This window comes from Mustelus asterias, chromosome 22 (genome assembly GCF_964213995.1).
Source record: "Mustelus asterias chromosome 22, sMusAst1.hap1.1, whole genome shotgun sequence".
NCBI lineage: Eukaryota > Metazoa > Chordata > Chondrichthyes > Carcharhiniformes > Triakidae > Mustelus > Mustelus asterias.
Genome location: NC_135822.1, coordinates 14,620,916 through 14,640,256, shown reverse-complemented (window position 1 = coordinate 14,640,256; position 19,341 = coordinate 14,620,916). Strand labels below are relative to the sequence as shown.

The 19,341-nt window shown below is 40.9% G+C and overlaps 1 protein-coding gene across 2 annotated transcripts in view; it reads right to left on the bottom strand.

Moving 5' to 3' along the window:
• Positions 1–19,341, bottom strand: part of prkcz (protein kinase C, zeta) — a 466,471-nt gene that overhangs the window by 403,109 nt on the left and 44,021 nt on the right. For both annotated transcript variants that reach the window (XM_078238768.1, XM_078238769.1), the window contains exon 2: positions 2,081–2,202. In XM_078238768.1, coding sequence (XP_078094894.1) covers positions 2,081–2,202 — 122 coding nt within the window. The remainder of the gene's footprint in view (positions 1–2,080; positions 2,203–19,341) is intronic.

Here is a 19,341-nt window from a genome sequence, read left to right as displayed (position 1 = left end):
TGAACCCTTTCTCTGCTTCATCTTACTCCCTAACTTCTTTGCCATCCGGAGAGCTCTGACTTTTGTTCTCCTACTTCACACTCCCACAAAGGGAATCACGCTCTGTTTTCACATAGGTGCATGATAAACTTAATTTAGATCTTACTGTACTCTCTCTTGTACTGATATCCATCCAATACCTTAATAATTCTTATTCTAGCGCTAACTGTCTCTCCCAAGTCTTTGTACATCTTATTTATTCTGTCTAATGATGTATCTTAGTTCCCATTCCATTGCCAACTTAGTTTAAACCCTCCTCTTACGGTTAGCTACCACAGAGCAGGTCAAAAGCTAGGAATTCTGCGCTGAGTAACTCACTGCCTGACTCCCCAAAGCCTGTCCACCATTTACAAGGCACAAACCAGGAATGGAATATTCCTGGAATATTCTCCACTTAGCTAGATGAGTGCAACTCCAACAAACTCAAGAAGCACAACACCAAGGTTCCTTGAGGCACTCTTTCAAACCCACAATCACTACCAAACTCCAATCTCCAGTGGCCTCTGCACGGTATGCCCCATTCCAACCCACTTGCCTCTCTCCAATGATCCAATTATGACCTCAGTTGAAGGCCCCAGTGTCACATCAGTAGTGACCACTGTGCTGGGTGGCAGAGAGACAATACACCAAGAGACTGTCAGCTAAAACAAAGGAAAGCAAAAGTATCTATCTCAATAGAAAAAGTCTGCAAGACCATGGGGAGAAAGGTGAGGGTGAGAGACTAGCTGAGTTGCTCTTGCAAAGAGCCAGCACAGACAATCTGAACAGCCTCTACAATTTTATAGCTGACCACTATGTTCCATAGTCAGTTTTAAGTTAAACTCAAACACAGAGAAGCATTTCTCCTGTTAATCTCAAAATCACCTTTTGGGCAATTTATAGCTCTATTCCTTCAGCTGACAACAAATGCAGGTCATAACTAGCATGTTTCTTCCACTATTTACAAAGGGGACGGTACAGACATTATCCAACCAGCCCATGCTTCAAAAATTCAAAACAATGTCCAACATTAGATGTGATTCTGAAATTGGATAACATGTGCTAAATAATCCTCAATGTGCAAAAATTTACATTGACAACCAATTTAAGATCGCCAATTAGGCTCACAGGAGTGGTACGTATGCTGGAAGTTACAAGCGCTGGAGTAATTAAGTGTAGAGGTAACAAAATGAGGATTTCAGAAGCAGATGTTGAAAGGGTGCAAAAGGTGCAAGCAAATAAGGTAATGAGGAGGTACTTTTTTTGAATATAAGGCCTAAGAACTAAAGTAAAGAGCTACATTGAATCAATTCTGGGGAGAAAACATTTCTGAAGAGACTGAAACGACAGTGAGATTGAAAGGAATGAATGCATTTAAGGAAGTACTGAAGCCTGTGTGAGGGGCAAACTGTTGCGATCTCCCAGAAGACAGCAGGATAGCTGGTCAGAACTCCCAGGAGACACAGTATGAACAAGGCCAGACCTGAAGAACCAGTTACTATCAGCCTCAGGGGTCACCCCAAGAGAAAAAAGGCACTGTCTGGTCAAAGTTACGAGAAAGCCATAGATTTTAAAATCTATAAGGATAGTTGCTGAACTGAAAAGTGAAGGTTGGTTCTGAGGGTATTTAAAGTTGAAATCTTTTGGAAATGTTTGAAGCATTGTTTACTGTGTGAAGCCAATCGTGTGTTTAAGTGTAATTTTCTTATTTTTTGCTTTATTTTCTTAATAAACATATACATTACTATAAAATCATCCCAAGCAGACAGGGACATAATTTCCTGATTTCAGAACTTCTCCTCATACTCAATAAATTGCCGAAACCATTTTGGCAGCTGTTTCAAGTTTCCCTGTGAGATTTGGACAATTTGAATTTCACCATCAGCCATGACATAACATTTGTTGCATAAATTTTAACTTCCATGCCTCCACCTCACATTTGTCAATTCTTCAACTCCATGCTGGCTGACATTGCCTAATGTGGAGTTGCCGGTGTTACATTGCATTGCATACATTGCATAAAGCAGGATTAGCACCTTTTATAAACATTGAGTTTTCTTACCTTCATTATCAATCCACTTCAGTGTAATAGGCTGATCCTGTTGTAAACTGCACATATCCCTCACTTCGGAACACATTCCATCATAAGTGATTGCAGGATCAAGGTCTGTGATGAGTATGTCCCTGTTGAGAACAAAAGGTACAGCAATCTAGAGATGAACAGTTTCACAATTCCTACATTATTTTCCTGATGAAAGCCCCCATTTTTACATCTGAAAACATACAATGAAGTGAAAACTTACTGTTAATGGATTTCTCCCATCTATGAACATTTGTCAACAAACCACTTAGGAATATTAAGCTACAGAATGTGTTCTTTGAAACAACATTATGTACATTTTATTAACTACCCGTTCTCCGTGTCTGCGTGGGTTTTCTCCGGGTGCACCGATTTCCTCCCACATGCCAAACTTGTGTGGATTCGGTGGATTGGCCATGGTAAATTGCCCCTTAGTGTCAGTGTAGTTAGCAGGGTAAATACATGGTGTTATCAGGATAGGGCCTGGGTGGGCTTATTGTCAGTGTAGGCACAATGGGCCAAATGGCCTTGTTCTGCACTGTAAGGATTCTATACCATGAAATAATAATTGGAGTGAACATCCCAATTACATCGTTTTTAAAATTACGCCACCCTGAATGAGAGTTAGAGGAAATCCTTAATTTACTGCTTTAAGCTTGCAAAAGCTTCAACTTCGAGGAAAATACAACATTTTTAAAAAAAGACAAAATTAATAAAAACATCTTTTGGTGTGAAAGAAGTCAAACAGACTAGGTCAGGTCCAGTTTCGGTCTATATTTGGTTAGCTGATTGCTTAAGCAGTAAGTACAAGAGTATCATTTGCCTCAGCACACGTGTACAATAATACAGAAAATTAGGGACATGGTTTGGTTTCTCATTTCTAGCCAATGATCTCTGTTCAGACAGCATTTACGGTAGCCACTAAGTACATGCAGATACCCCCCTTCAACCCAAACCAAACAAGTTGCCAGTATTCAGTATGTTGACTCCATACCAAGATTAGTCACATGGACAAGCTAGGAAAGGATTTCTACTACACATATACATAATAATAACCAGGCAGAATCAATGTGGTTTTTTTGAAAGGGAAATAGTCATAGAGTCATAGAGGGTTACAGCATGGAAACAGGCCCTTCGGCCCAACTTGTCCATGCCGCCCTTATTTTTTTTTTAAAAACCCCTAAACTATTCCCAATTGCCCACATTTGGCCCATATCCCTCTATACCCATCATACCCATGTAACTATCTAAATGCTTTTTAAAAGATAAAATTGTACCCGCCTCTACCACTACCTCTGGCAGCTTGTTCCAGACACTCACCACCCTCTGTATGAAAAAATTGCCCCTCTGGACACTTTTGTATCTCTCCCCTCTCACCTTAAATCTGTGCCCTCTAGTTTTAGACTCCCCTACCTTTGGGAAAATATATTGACTATCTACCTTGTCTATGCCCCTCATTATTTTATAGACCTCTATAAGGTCACCCCTCAGCCTCCTACGCTCCAGAGAAAAAATTCCCAGTCTATGCAGCCTCTCCTTATAACTCAATCCATCAAGTCCCGGTAGCATCCTAGTAAGTCTTTTCTGCACTCTTTCTCGTTTAATAAAATCCTTTCTATAATAGGGTGACCAGAATTGCACACAGTATTCCAAGTGTGGCCTTACCAATGTCTTGTACAACTTCAACAAGACGTCCCAACTCCTGTATTCAACGTTCTGACCGATGAAACCAAGCATGCCGAATGCCTTCTTCACCACTCTGTCCACCCGTGACTCCACTTTCAAGGAGCTATGAACATGTATCCCTAGATCTCTTTGTTCTGTAAGTCTCCCCAACGCCCTACCATTAACTGAGTAAGCACTGCCCTGGTTCAATCTACCAAAATGCATTACCTCACATTTGTCTAAATTAAACTCCATCTGCCATTCGTCAGCCCACTGGCCCAATTGATCAAGATCCCGCTGCAATTAGAGATAACATTCCTCACTGTCCACTATGCAATCAATCTTGGTGTCATCTGCAAACTTACTAACCATGCCCCCTATATTCTCATCCAAATCATGAATGTAAATGACAAATAACAGTGGGCCCAGCACTGATCCCTGAGGCACACCGCTGGTCACAGGCCTCCAGTTTGAAAAACAACTTTCTACAACCACCCTCTGGCTTCTGTCATCAAGCCAATTTTGTATCCATTTAGATACCTCACCCTGGATCCCATGAGATTTAACTTTATGCAACAACCTACCATGTGGTGCCTTGTCAAAGGCCTTGCTAAGGTCCATGTAGACAACATCAACTGCACTGCCCTCATCTACCTTCTTGGTTACCCCTTCAAAAAACTCAATCAAATTTGTGAGACATGATTTTCCACTCACAAAGCCATGCTGACTGTCCCTAATCAGTCCTTGCATCTCTAAATGCCTGTAGATCCTGTCTCTCAAAATACCTTCCAACAATTTACCCACCACAGATGTACGGCTAACTGGCCTGTAGTTCCCAGGCTTTTCCCTGCAGCCCTTTTTAAACAAAGGCACAACATTTGCCACTCTCCAATCTTCAGGCACCACACCCATGACTATCGATGATTCGAATATCTCGGCTAGGGGACCCACAATTTCCTCCCTAGCCTTCCACAATGTCCTGGGATATACCTCATCAGGTCCCGCAGATTTATCTACCTTGATGCGCTTTAAGACTTCCAGCACCTCCTTCTCTGTAATATGTACACTCTTCAAGACATCAATATTTAATTCCCCAAATTCCCGAACATCCATGCTTTTCTCAACAGTAAATACTGATGAGAAATATTCATCTAGGAGCTCACCCATCTCTTGTGGATCTGCACATAGATTACCTTGTTGATCCTTAGGAGGCCCTGCTCTCTCCCTTGTTACTCTTTTGCCCTTTATGTATTTGTAGAAGCTCTTTGGATTCTCGTTTGCCTCATCTGCCAAAACAATTTCGTGTCCCCTTTTTGCCCTCCTGATTTCTCTCTTAACTCTCCTCCTACACCCCCTATACTCAAGAGATTCACTTGATCCCAGCTGCCTATGCACGTCATGTGCCTCTTTCTTCTTCTTGACCAGGGCCTCAATATCCCAAGTCATCCAGGGTTCCTGACTTCTGCCAGCCTTGCCCTTCACTAAGAGGAATGTGTTTACCCTGAACCCTGATTAACACACTTTTGAAAGCATGCCACTTACCCCAGATATCCCTTTTCCTAGTGTTTTACAAATAGTTCTTGAGAATGTAACTACCAGGGTGGATAAAGGGGAATCAGTGGATGTGTTTGGATTTCCAAAAAGACATTCAATAAAATGCAACAAAAAGATTACTGCACACAATAAGAGCTCATGGTGTTGGGGTTGCTTTATTAGCATGGATAGAAGACTAGTTAACTAACAAGAAACAGAGATTAGGTATAAATGCATCATTTTTAGGTTGGTAAACTGTAATAGCCAAGAGTGTCGCAGGGACAAGTGCTAGGGCCTCAACTATTCATGATCCATGACTTGGATGAAGAGACCGATTGTAACCAAATTTGCTGATGATACAAAGATGAAGAGGAAAGCAAGCTGTGAGGAGGATCCAAAGAGAATTCCAGAGATTCACCACCCTCTGCGCGAAGAAATTTCTACACACAAAGGTAGAGCAGATTGTGCTTATATTGAAACATATAAGATTCCAAGGGCACTTGACAAGGTAGATGCTGAGAGGATGTTTCCTCTTGTGGGGGAAATCTAGAACAAAGGAGCACAATTTCAAAATCTGGTGCTCCCATTTAAGTTGGAGATGAGATCAAATTTCTTCTTGCAGAGGGTGATTTGTGTTTGGAATTGTCTCCCCCAATGAGTGGCTGGGTCATTGAATATATTCACGGTCAAGTTGGACACAATTTTTGATTGACAAGGGAGTCAAGGGTTATGGGGACAGGCAGGAAAGTGGAGTTAAGGCCAAATCAGATCAACCATAATTTTATTGACTGGCAGAGGAGGCTTGAAGAGTCAAATGGCCTACATCTTTTTATGTTACATTCTACGGAACATCACTTACACAATATTTTGCTAATCACAAAAGAGGGAAGAAATTAGGAACAGTGGCAGTGCCTGGGCACAGCATTAGCAATTCCACTTTCTTCCATCCACATTATAGACCAGTGCAACAAAAGAAACATGAGAAACAGTGACAAAGAAGTCAATAGCTGTGTGTACAGACTAAGCTATCGAACCACTATTGGCTTTATGGATTACCAGAGTACAAACCCGAATAACTGACAAAGTTCACTGAAGTTTAAGTTACCTTTTAAGGTCTCAACGCATAATACTCAAAGACTCAATGAAGAGGACAGATTGGCATGAAGGAGGACCAGAGCAGATTGCCTGCCTTGGAATAACTAGGTTACACAAGTGCAATTCACCAATATGAGAAAAACCAGCGAATGAGACTTCGACCCGATCTTTTTTGATAAAGTAGGCTGTGGGGGACAGAGGCGGGACAGGAGAGAGAAAAATGAGCAGTTTTCTTGAAGGTGAGGGATGTCAGTGCTGTAAAATGGAATCATCTACTTTTGGCAAACAAGCATTCCTAAATCAGGTAAGCATCAGTTTAATGAATAAAGCTTGCTCTCATCAGACCCAATATATAGATCTAAGCAGGAAGTGCATTCCAAATTCAAGGTAATTTTGCTATGGAATTGTCTTTTAACTCTCAACTACACCATTACTTCTGCATGATCATAAAATTTTTCTAATATTCAGTCTTGGCTAAAGCTCAAGTTTCTCCAGTTAAAATTAAAAGAATCAAACCCATCATTTTTAGTCTACACCACTAACACAGGCCACAAACCCTTCACAACCTCTGCCATATTGAGCGATGAATTGTTTTTAACCGCATTAAAAAGATCACCACTATCTCAGCTGTTGAAACCCTCACTTCAGATTCAATTAGTACTGCTCACCATAAATTTCAGGTCATTCAAAACTTTGACACCTGTCTAATACAAAATCCCATTTTTCCATTCAGCCCCATCCTCTCTCATCTACATTGAGATATTTTAGGACTGGAAGCCAAATTTAAAATTCTAGTGTTCAAATCTGTCAATGGTGCAGCCCCATCTCAGCTCTGCAACCATACAACTTCCTCCCCCAAGTTCTCTGTTCCTACAATATTGATTTATAACCCATTATTAGCAGCTGTAGAATTCTCCCTAAATTCTTCCATGCAACAAACTGCATCTCATATGTTAAAAGCAGTACAAATTTTGCAAGGTGTTTCACAGGAGCATTTAATCAAAAACTTTGACACCAAGCATTATAAGGAGGTACATCAGGGTAGATGCCCAAAGCTCTGTCAAAACGACAGCTTTAGAAGGAGTTGCATAAAAGAGGAAAGAGAAGCCGGGGGGTTTAGGATGAGAATTCCAGAAATTAAGACCTTGGCGACTGAAGGTATAAGCAGATAATTATGAAATGATTAAAATCAGGAATGCCTCTGAGGGCAGAATTGGAGGAGCATTGGGATCTTGGAGGTTATAGAGCTGCAGGAGGATACAGAGATAAGGAGGAGTGAGGTCATAGAGGGATATGAAAATAAGGATGAGAATTTCTATTTAACCAGAAGCCAATCTAAGTCAGTGAGAACAGATGTAATGGATAAACATCTGCAACATGAGCTACTGACAGCAAGGTTTATGATGAGTTTAAGTTTATGGACAGTGGAAGACAGGGAGGTAAGGCAGAAGCATATTGAAAAAGTTATGTCTAGAGACAAAAACAGCCTGAATGAAAGCTTCAATAGATCAGCTGAAGCAAAAGAGAATTTGGGTATTGTGAACTTAGTAGAATTAGTTGGTCTTAGAGCTGGTGCAGAAGATCAGCTTGGGATCATATGAGACACCAAAATCATGAAGTTTGGTTCTGCTTCAGACAGAAGCCAGACAGAGGATGGAGTTTGTGGCAGGGATCAGTGGCAATGGTTTCCACCTCCCATTCTTCCTTGAAACCCATCTCTTCAACTAAGCTATTTGCCACCTTTCCTATTTTTGTTCTATGTAACTCTTTTTCTTTACACCTCTGTTTTTTTTTAAAAATGTTAAATGTGCCACATCAATGCAAGTTGCTTTTTTCTCTGATACCTTGTGAAAATTTTCCAAAATTTGATGTAAACCACATTTGTTACAATTACATCCAATCATAGAAATCATAGAAACCCTACAGTGCAGAAGGAGGCCATTCGGCCCATCGAGTCTGCACCGACCACAATCCCACCCAGGCCCTACCCCCACATATTTACCCGCTAATCCCTCTAACCTACGCATCTCAGGATTCGAAGGGGCAATTTTTAACCTGGCCAATCAACCTAACCCACACATCTTTGGACTGTGGGAGGAAACCGGAGCACCCGGAGGAAACCCACGCAGACACGAGGAAAATGTGCAAACTCCACACAGACAGTGACCCGAGCCGGGAATCGAACCCAGGACCCTGGAGCTGTGAAGCAGCAGTGCTAACCACTGCGCTACCATGGTTAGCACTGCTGCTTCACAGCTCCAGGGTCCCGTGCCACCCTTTTTGAAGTCTCCTTTTTGAAGTCTCTCAAGTTTGATCAATATGACTTGCCCCTCAATTTCTGTGCCGACTGGTATGAGTAACGAATTTTTTCAAGTACTTAATAATTACAGCCCATACTCGTACTAGTAGATTAGTAGCACAATGTGCAAAGACCCATGATATCCTAGCTGAGGACAGTTTCTTATTTTTGCCACAAGATGCTGCATTCACCACCCTCAAGTTGTCAAAATTTTCCTTTCCACTGAATTGTGGAAAATTATATTCTTAGCCTCCATCATTTCTTCCCTAGATTCTCTTGGAATCCTCGGATCTCTAAACCAATGTTTCAACAATTTGTCAAAATTTATGGTTGAATAACCCCCTTCGCTGTTTATTCTACACGCACTCGAGGTGCAATCTAATCCCTCTGAAAAGCAAGGCAAATTACTTGTACGCTATTTGCGCCATTTATTCACTCTCCACCACAAAGTTCCCTCCATTTTTCAGTTGCCTTTTTCCAATTTAACTGCTCTCTTAATTCCCATGGCTTTCAATTTACGATCTGTCTAATACATTAAATTCAGATTCCAGGAGTCTGACTTTCATGAGATAACTGCATTCCTTCAAGCTAGCAACAAATCCATAAATATTTCTTTGAGTCAACCACCTTGCTGCAGAAAGATTTCATTGCATAAATGCCAGGGACTGACTCACTAAAGTAAAGCTCTCAAGTTAATAAAGCATAAATGCAGCTGTAGTATTTTTTTTAAATGACAATCAGAATTAGGTACTGGTCTATTTAGAAGGCATCAGCTAGAGCAGTTTCTAGTATATCTGAGAAATTTCTTTTAATTTGTACATGTTTGTTGGTTGCTAATTGAGATTGCTCATTGAAATTGTTGACTGCAATACAAATAGTCTTTATCACTGTTAGATTGAGAAGACTTGAATATTCAACAACTTCCTTTGTCAATTGAACTTGTCACTAAAACTAGTCATCTTATTCAAGGAGAATGTCTGAACCTTGTATTGTTGCCATTTGGTATTTTGATACTGATTTTATAAAGATCCATTTTAACCTCTGTAAATTTACTGCTTTCAGTGCAAATATTTAATCATAAACTGTGATCAGAGACAATGAAGCTTGACTGCTCTTTTGAATTAGAGATGGTATAAAGCTTGGATGAGAAAGACAGCTTCAGAACAAAACAGGAAAGAAAAACTGTCACCTCACTCTGATCTCATCCTTTCTTCTAATCTCATTTCTTGCTGTGTATTCACAATACTCTCCAACCTTCCCCTCTCTGATCATGAACTATTTTTATGTCTGTAGCAAAGGACTCAGTTTTATTCTCTTATGCCCACACCTCAAATGAATTGCAATTTTGGCATGACATTGACTTCTTCTTCCATTCACCTTCACCTCCGTGCCCACTTCTGTGGCCAAGCCAGGTTCCTCCTCTAAACCTGTTGCATCCAGTTCTCTCCAGGCCAACTTGAACTTTATCAAAACTGCTATAGGGTGGTCTCGTTGTTGTACGGTGAGCAGGCCTCTAACTGGCAGGGAGAGGCTGTGCGCCAACTGTTCCTCCCTTTCTCTGGACTATGACACAACTACCAAAAATCAAGCAATTGTTCTCAAAATTGTCACAAGCCTCAACTGCACTGAGAAATTTCTCTACAGCTTCTGACCTTAGTTCCCAACTGTGAACAGTCTTCTTTGACCTCCATCACAAGATCCGCATACAAGACTTCCCTGGTAGACCTATCATTTCAGTCTTATCCTGACAAGGTGATTTCTTCTCATTCTACTTGCTTCTCCCCTTGTCCACTCTCACCCACTTACATCAGTGATTCACTCTTCTGATGCCCTCCATCACTAATATTCTCAAATTTCCTGGCTCCAACCTCTCAATTTCACTGTGGATGCCTCCACCAGGATGGATTTGGAGCTCTCTTTCTTGAACAGAGACTGAAGCAGTTTCCGCACACCTTCACCTAGCTGAACTTTCTCTCACATTGAACAACTTTGCTTTAAATTTGCTCACTTCCTCCAAATCAAATCTGTCCCAGTTATGACTCCCTTTGTGTGGGTTACAAGAACATTTTTTTAAACGTGGAACATCCCACCTTTACTTGGGGCCCTCTCACTCACTTCTTTGTACAGAACATTGATAACTTTATCCGCTCTCATCCTAATCTGGAAAATTTAATCAACTTTGACACCAACAGTTACCTCAGCTGCACTTCCTCACACACTGCTTCCCACAAGGACTTGATTCCATTCTCCCACTCTCAGGCTTTTTCCCTGTCTGTTCAGATGATGTAACCTTCCACAAATGCTTGATATAGGTATTCTTTTTCACCCAACTGAGGATTTTCCCCCCAGCATAGTTGCCAAGACACTCAATGGTATCCAACCCAGTTCCCACACCTATACTCTCACCTCTTTCATTTCCTTTCAGAACCAATTAAGGGTTCCCCTTATCCTAACCTACCGCCCCACCAACCTCCATATTCAACAGATCATCCTCTGTCACTTCTGCCACCACAAGACACATCCTTCCCACCGTCCCCTTCCAGCATTCAAGAACATTCCCTCTGTGACATCTGGTCCACTCCTCAATCATTCTCAACATCCTTGTCCATGGAGGAAACTTGAGATTTATTCATAGTATGTTCCAAGTATTATATATATTTATTATATAGTATATTATACAGTATTATATATATTTAACATCTTCAAACACACATTCCAATTGAATAATACCTTCTGTAATGCCAAAGGACTTTAAAAAGCAAAAGCTACCCCTTTTCAAGAAATTATAAAGATATCATGGCAATATCCTTGAGATTATATAAACCAGTGGATCTCTCATGCAGAAAAAGGCAAAGTTTTCCTTAAAGTACATTAGAAATATTCCAGTTAGAATAACAGTATGGGGAAGCTCCATCTAGTGGGAGAAATGCACAGCAACAAATGCTTACGCCTAAATAATGATTGCACTTCATAGACTTTAAATTGAATATATTAGATGTCATTTAAGTATAAATTAATAAATAGTAGTGTATGACTTTAGCAGTTGGTCCCGAATGTAATATTATTGCATTCAAATTGACAGGATATGTAGGTGGGAATGGAATTTAAATTCTAGTGAGCAATGCTGTTGCAAAATAAATGAATTGCCGCCAATGGAATGCACAAGACAATCTTCTTCAATGGTCAAGTGTGGCTCTCATCCAGTTTGCCTGGTATAACTTTCAGAAACAACATTAAAAAAAGGGAATACACAGAATATACATTGTTGATTTCAACTTGCCAAGTCTGTACTATTATTTTGAACACTGAACACACATAGATTTGCGATACTAGTAATAATTATAATTTAAGCATTAGCTGGGTTTGCTTAAATTAATGTGCTTATGATTCAGATGACTGACTTATGACAACTGCCAACACCACAATTTAAGCTTGGGACAGTACATTGTAAGTGATAATAATAATGCAAGTCTATCAGATTTATGATGTCTGAGGCAAGTTAAAGCTTGCTGCATTTCACTGAGCATTGCACTGTGGCTCCTGCGGCGTGTAACTCACCTGACTCCCCAAAACCTGTCCACCATCTCCAAGGCACAAATCATGAGTGTGATGGACTACTCTCCACTTGCCTGAATGAGTACAGCTCTAACAACACAAGAAGTTCAATTCTATTCAGGACAAAGCAGTCCTTTCGATTGCCACCCCTTCCAAACATTCACTCCATCCACCACCAATGAATAGTGGCAGCTGTGTGCACCATCCACAAGATGCACTGCAGGAACTCACCTTAGGCAGCACCTTCCAAATCTACAACCACTGTCATCTAGAAGGACAAAGTCAACAGACGCATGCGAATACCACCACCTGGAAGTTCCCCTTCAAGCCAAGTGTGGTCTCACCAATGCCTTGTATAGTTGCAACAATACTTTATTACCTTTATATTCTACTCCTTTAGCTATAAATGCCAACATTCCATTCACTTTCTTTATTATCTGCTGTACCTGCATGCTAGTTTTCTGTGACTCATGAATGAGGACACCCAGATCCTTCTGCACCGGACATTTGGATAATAAGCTGCCTTCCTATTTTTCCCAACCAAAATGAATGACCTTGCACTTATCCACATTAAACTCCATCTGCCACATTTCGCCCACTCTCCTAACCTATCTATATCCATTTGTAAGGTTCTTATTTCCTCACTGCAACTTACTGTCCCACCTATTCTTGTGTCATCTGCAAATTTGGCTATAGAGCCTTCTATCCCTGTATCCAAGTCGTTAATATAGATTGCAAATAGCTGAGGTCGAAGGACTGAACCCTGTGGCACCCCACTCATTTATCCCGACTCTCTGTCTTCTGTCCATCAGCCAGTCACCTATCCAAGCTAATAAATTACCCCTAATCCCATGTGATCTAGCCTTGTGAATTAACCTCTCATGCGGCACCTTATCAAATACCTTCCGGAAGTCCAGATAAACGAGATCTACAGGATCCCCATTATCCACTTTGCTTGTTACATCTTCGAAGAACTCTAGCAAATTAGTCAAACATAATTTGCCCTTCATAAAACCACGCTGACTCTAATGGATAGCGTTTTGACTTTCCAAATGTCCTGATACTCCCTTCTTGATAACTGATTTTAACACTTTCTCAACAACAAATGTTAAACTGGTCTAAAATTTCCCATATTTTGCCTTCCTCCCTTTTTGAATAAGGGTGTTACATTAGCATTTTTCCAATCCACTGGAACCTTTCCCGTGTCCAGGGAATTTTGAAATATTATAACCAATGGATCCACTATCTCCATTGCCACTTCCAGGCCAACCTCTGCCAATTTGATTCTTCCATGATTAATGCCATACCTTTCTTGCAAGCCCCCAGTATTTCCAAGCTTATACTGTGCCCCACTGCGGAACTACTGCTTGGGGACCTCTAGATTATTCCTACCAAGTACTTCTTCCATTTGCTATTGCTTATTTCTACCCAGACTGATTCCACATCTTGATCTCTCCTGCTTATGTCAATTCTTATTAGAGTACTGATCCTTTCTTCACCAGCAAAGCTACACCACGTCCTTTTCCTTTCAGTCTGCTAACCCTTCAAAATGCTAAGTATCTTTGAATATTCAATTCCCAGACCCAGTCTTCTTGTAACCATGTCTCATCAATCACCACCATATCAACAGTCAGATATTTCAGAAAAGTAGTCCCTCAACTTTCTTTCGCCTTTGTATTGTGCTAGCTACATAACTGCATTGAACAGCCTTCTATAAATGCAAAAACTGCAATAGTTCTGTAGGATTTTGTTCAAAGTCATAGTGGCTCCAGCACTTCACATGTGTCAACTCTCTCCACCAACAACTATGGTAGTCCTACTGCACAGCCTTTCCTCCATAGCACTGTAAATTCTCTTCAGAAAGCCACAATTTAATCTGCCTCCAATAAGCTTTCAGGCAGCGTATCCCAGATTCTAAAAGCTCGATGCATAAAAAAAGCTGTTAATCGTATTGCTTTTGGTTCTTTTGCCATTCACCTTAAATCGGTGTGGTCTGGTTCTCAACCATTCTGCATCTTGGCAAGGTTCGTCCCATCTACTCACATCCCTCATGACTTTGAGCATCTCTATCAAATCTTCTCTTCTCAAAGGACAATAGCCCCAGCTTTTCCAATCTATCCATGTAATTTAAGTCCCTCAACTTTGAGCCATTTTCAAAACTTTTCTGTTCTCTATCTAGTGCTTTCATATCCTTCCTAAAGTGTGGTGCCCCTAATCAAATACATTATTCAAATTGAAACCAGTGTTTTATAATCGTTCACCATAGTTTCCTTGCTTATGTACTCTATGCCCACAATCCCATATGCCTTATTAACCACTTTCTCAATTTGCCCTGCCACTTACAATTTGTGCACACATATTCCCGGGTCCCTCTTGCTCCTATACTCCCATTAGAATGATGGCCTTCATTTTATATTGTTTTCCTAGTTCTTTCTTCATGTCTTACTTCACACTTCACTGCATTAACTTTCACCTGCCATGTATCCACCCCTTGCACCAGCCTACATCCTTTTGAAGTTTATCACGCTCCCCATCACAGTCAATAATACTTCCAAGTTTGGTGTCATCTGCAAATTTTCAAAGCCTTGGTCATTAATATAGGTCAAGAATAGTATCCACTCCTGTGGAATAGCACTGTCTAGCTTCCTCCAGTCCAAAACAAAACAGCCGTTCACTAGTTCATCACTACTGTTTCCTCTCGCTCAGTTAACTTTGGATCAATGTAATCATTACCCCTTTTATTCCATTGGCTTTGACTTTACGTTTTAGGGGAAATTCTGTGGTCCGAGTGAGGAATTGTATTCATTGAGAGCACAGGTTGGCGAAACAGGCTACGGTGTTCTAGCTTTATTTCATTCCTTTGAGTTTGGAGCATGGGATTACAGAATTTACCTTATTAATAACTTGGGAAATATTAGCAACAAGGCTAATGTTCAGTACCTGCTGAGCTGTGAAATTAATTTTTCATGTTGTGTTTTTCCTTAGTCATTGAATAAGGCACAAGCATTGTCTAAAATCACAACAGCTAGAAGGAAATTATAACACAGAGTTAATGGGCCCCATTCCAGGAGTTGTAAATGTAACTGATCTAACACTGGCTGTTCACTGTTTGCTATGCTTTTGATGTGGAGATGCCGGCATTGGACTGGGGTAAGCACAGTAAGAAGTCTCACAACACCAGGTTAAAGTCCAACAGGTTTATTTGGTAGCAAATACCATAAGCTTTCGGAGCACAGCTCTTTCGTCAGATGAAGTGGATATCCACTCCACCTGACGAAGGAGCTGTGCTCCGAAAGCTTATGGTATTTGCTACCAAATAAACCTGTTGGACTTTAACCTGGTGTTGTGAGACTTCTTACTGTGCTATGCTTTTACTCAGTGCTAAGTGGCAATGGTGCCCTCTAGGCAAAACAGTTTTTGGATTGTGCTCACACCAGCAACAATGAATAGGGCAATCAAGGTGAGCTGGGGAAATCACTCCCAAAATTCCAACTTTGTTTTTCCAAAACTTTACAGTTGTGAGAAATCCAAATAAAGGGTTTTCTTGTCTGAAAACAATGTATTCTTATTGGTCATACTTCAACCTTTTAACCTCAGGGGAGTACAAACCCACTTCTGCAACCTGCCCTCATGATTTAACCCTTTAAGCCTCCATTTATGCATCAAATAAAAGTCCTCACCCCAAAGTAGAATTATAAACATACTTTAGTGGCTACAGAACCCAACTGTTAGAGAAACATATGCCTGCAGGCTGCTGCATTTAGAATCGTCGTAAACAAATGTTTAATTATAGTTACTTCAATGTTTTGTGAATTTGCAATATAAATAATGTGGTCATAAATTTTGCAGTGATAACAGCTTCACAGAGACCAACATATTCAGCAATGTTCTGGAATGTGCCTTTGCACATTCCCTACAAAGTTTCTCAATGATTTCTACATGAACCTTCACCACTTTGATCAGTTACAAGCCAGGATATCCCATGAGTCAATGGATACGTTTGACCTCTTCAGGGATGCGCTCACGATGTCGACCTGGAAGTCTGTTGCCTTAACCAAGTTCCAAGTAGAGGAATTGATTCAGGATTCTGGCGTCAGGCATACGAACGACAGGTCCCACCCAGAAAAGCTGGTTTTGAATGATCAGCACCTTGATGCTAGACAAGTTGGCTTGGGAGAGAACTCTGCTGTTGGACTGCTTTTCTTGTCATCGGATTTGCACAGAAGAGGTCATTCAGTCTCTCGCATGCACCATTATGCACAGTGACGTTCAACTGATATTACTGAAAACACCACCATGTTGAAGCTTCATCTTTCCGATATTTATCGGAAGCATTTTGAGTCTGCAATTACATAATTTGCGCCAACATTCTTGATGTACACAAGTTTCCGCCATCTAAGTGAATTATTAAAATAGTGACTCAGCCTTGGACAATGCAACCTCCACCCTTACATGTAAAAGAACTAAATGTTCAGAGTTAAACTCCTTTAGGAGTCTTTATTACTCCAAACCTAATGTTTTAAGAACTTCTTTCCTTCAAAATTGTGCATGATAATATATCCTGATAATTTCTGCCTGTATCCCAATTAAAGCTTAAGTGACTTCTTGGCAGCACAAAACAATAATTTTAATATTCTGGGCACAACTTTCCAGTTCCACTTCATTCTTTTTAATGCAACTGGAGCATTATGAGTGAAAAATGCCAATCCCAAGAAATGCATTCCAGGTTACTTAGCAATGAAGCGCTGCTAAGCAACAAGGCGGCAACATTGCTTTCTACCAGAGGAAACTAAAATGCACTAAGTTATTTATGAAGCACTACATATTTCAGGACCACCAACATTTTCTGCACTCACCTCTCATTTTTAGCCTCACTTCCTTCAAATAAGCAGTTATCTAGTCAACATTAAACAGCAAAATATAGCCAAAATAACCTTCGAATCACTTGTTAACACAGATACAGCTAATTTGTATAATAAGTGTGCATCTCCTGGAATCAAATAAATTACATCTACTTCCATTTCAGATAGCTCCTAGTGGTCACGCGCTCGGGAATCAACTGCAATGGTTTCTCTTCCCACACTTGTACCGTCAGCAATGGTATCCCATAAGGACCTATCCATTTAACATTGGAACTTTGTTACACACAACCTATTACAGAAGTTGAAGAGATTTTGAAAGATGGGTGTCCATACAGGGTATCTGGGCTGTTCAAGAGTGCTGGAGGGTACAGTGTGTTTTGTTTGCTCGAGTTGTGAGCTATTGTCTCTCTTAACTCCATCATTGCTAAGCAACCAGCCTTCAGTGTGCCATTTACATTGTCATTTAGATAACCAGCAACCTTTAGACAGTTAGGAATGAAATCATTCTTGTGCCACCAGTGAGTGGGATTCAGAAAGCCTGACTCAAACTTTTAACTGTTTAGAATCTCAAATAACAGCAATCCTTTCCAGCCCATTCCTACCCCAGTCCCTCCACAACATACTCTGACATGTCGAAATGTGCCTCTTTCTTTCAGAAGAGTTAGGTGAGCCAACGATACAGAGCGAAGTGGTTGCAAATACCTTTGGACGCAAACCAGTTCTCAACAGAGAGGTTGTTCCTGACAGCTGTCCCAGAAAAGGAGAGAAGCAGATGGAATTTGTGTTGATGGCAAGAAGTCCTTATTGCACTATGTGGTGTAGAACATAGAACATTACAGCACAGTACAGGCCCTTCGGCCCTCGATGTTGCGCCGACCTGTGAACCCAATCTAAAGCCCATCTAACCTACACTATTCCAATATCATCCATATGTTTATCCAATGACCATTTAAATGCCCTTAATGTTGGCGAGTCCACTACTGCTGCAGGCAGGCCATTCCACGCCCTTACTACTCTGAGTAAAGAACCTACCTCTGACATCTGTCCTATATCTATCACCCCTCAATTTAAAGCTATGTCCCCTCGTGCTAGCCATCACCATCTGAGGAAAAAGGCTCTCACTGTCCACCCTATCTAATCCTCTGATCATCTTGTATGCCTCTATCAAGTCACCTCTTAACCTTCTTCTCTCTAACGAAAACAGCCTCAAGTCCCTCAGCCTTTCCTCATAAGACCTTCCCACCATACCAGGCAACATCCTGGTAAATCTCCTCTGCACCCTTTCCAATGCTTCCACATCCTTCCTATAATGCGGTGACCAGAACTGTACGCAATACTCCAAGTGCCAGAGTTTTGTACAGCTGCAACATGATCTCATGGCTCTGAAACTCAATCCCTCTACCAATAAAAGCTAACACACCGTACGCCTTAACAACCCTATCAACCTGGGTGCCAACTTTCAGAGATCTATGCACATCGACACCGAGATCTCTCTGCTCATCCACACTACCAAGTATCTTACCATTAGCCCAGTACTCTGTATTCCTATTACTCCTTCCAAAGTGAATCACCTCACACTTTTCCGCATTAAACTCCATTTGCCATTTCTCAGCCCAGCTCTGCAGCTTATCTATGTCCCTCTGTAACTTGCAACATCCTTCCGCACTGTCCACAACTCCACCAACTTTAGTGTCATCCACAAATTTACTAACCCATCCTTCTACGCCCTCATCCAGGTCATTTATAAAAATGACAAACAGCAGTGGCCCCAAAACAGATTCTTGCAGTACACCACTTGTAACTGAATTCCAGGTTGAACATTTCCCATCAACCACCACCCTCTGTCTTCTTACAGCTAGCCAATTTCTGATCCAAACCGCTAAATCACCCTCAATCCCATGCCTCCGTATCTTCTGCAATAGCTTACCGTGGGGAACCTTATCAAACGCTTTACTGAAATCCATATACACCACATCAACTGCTTTACCCTTATCCACCTCTTTGGTCACCTTCTCAAAGAACTCAATAAGGTTTGTGAGGCACGACCTACCCTTCACAAAACCGTGTTGACTATCCCTAATCAAATTATTCCTTTCTAGATGATTATAAATCTTCTCTTATAATCCTTTCCAAACTTTGCCAGTGTGTTAGTGAGGGTGTAAAATACAGCATACCTGATTGAGGAGGATGTACAGGAAAACACAAAACTCACTGATCAACCCTCCTACATTCAA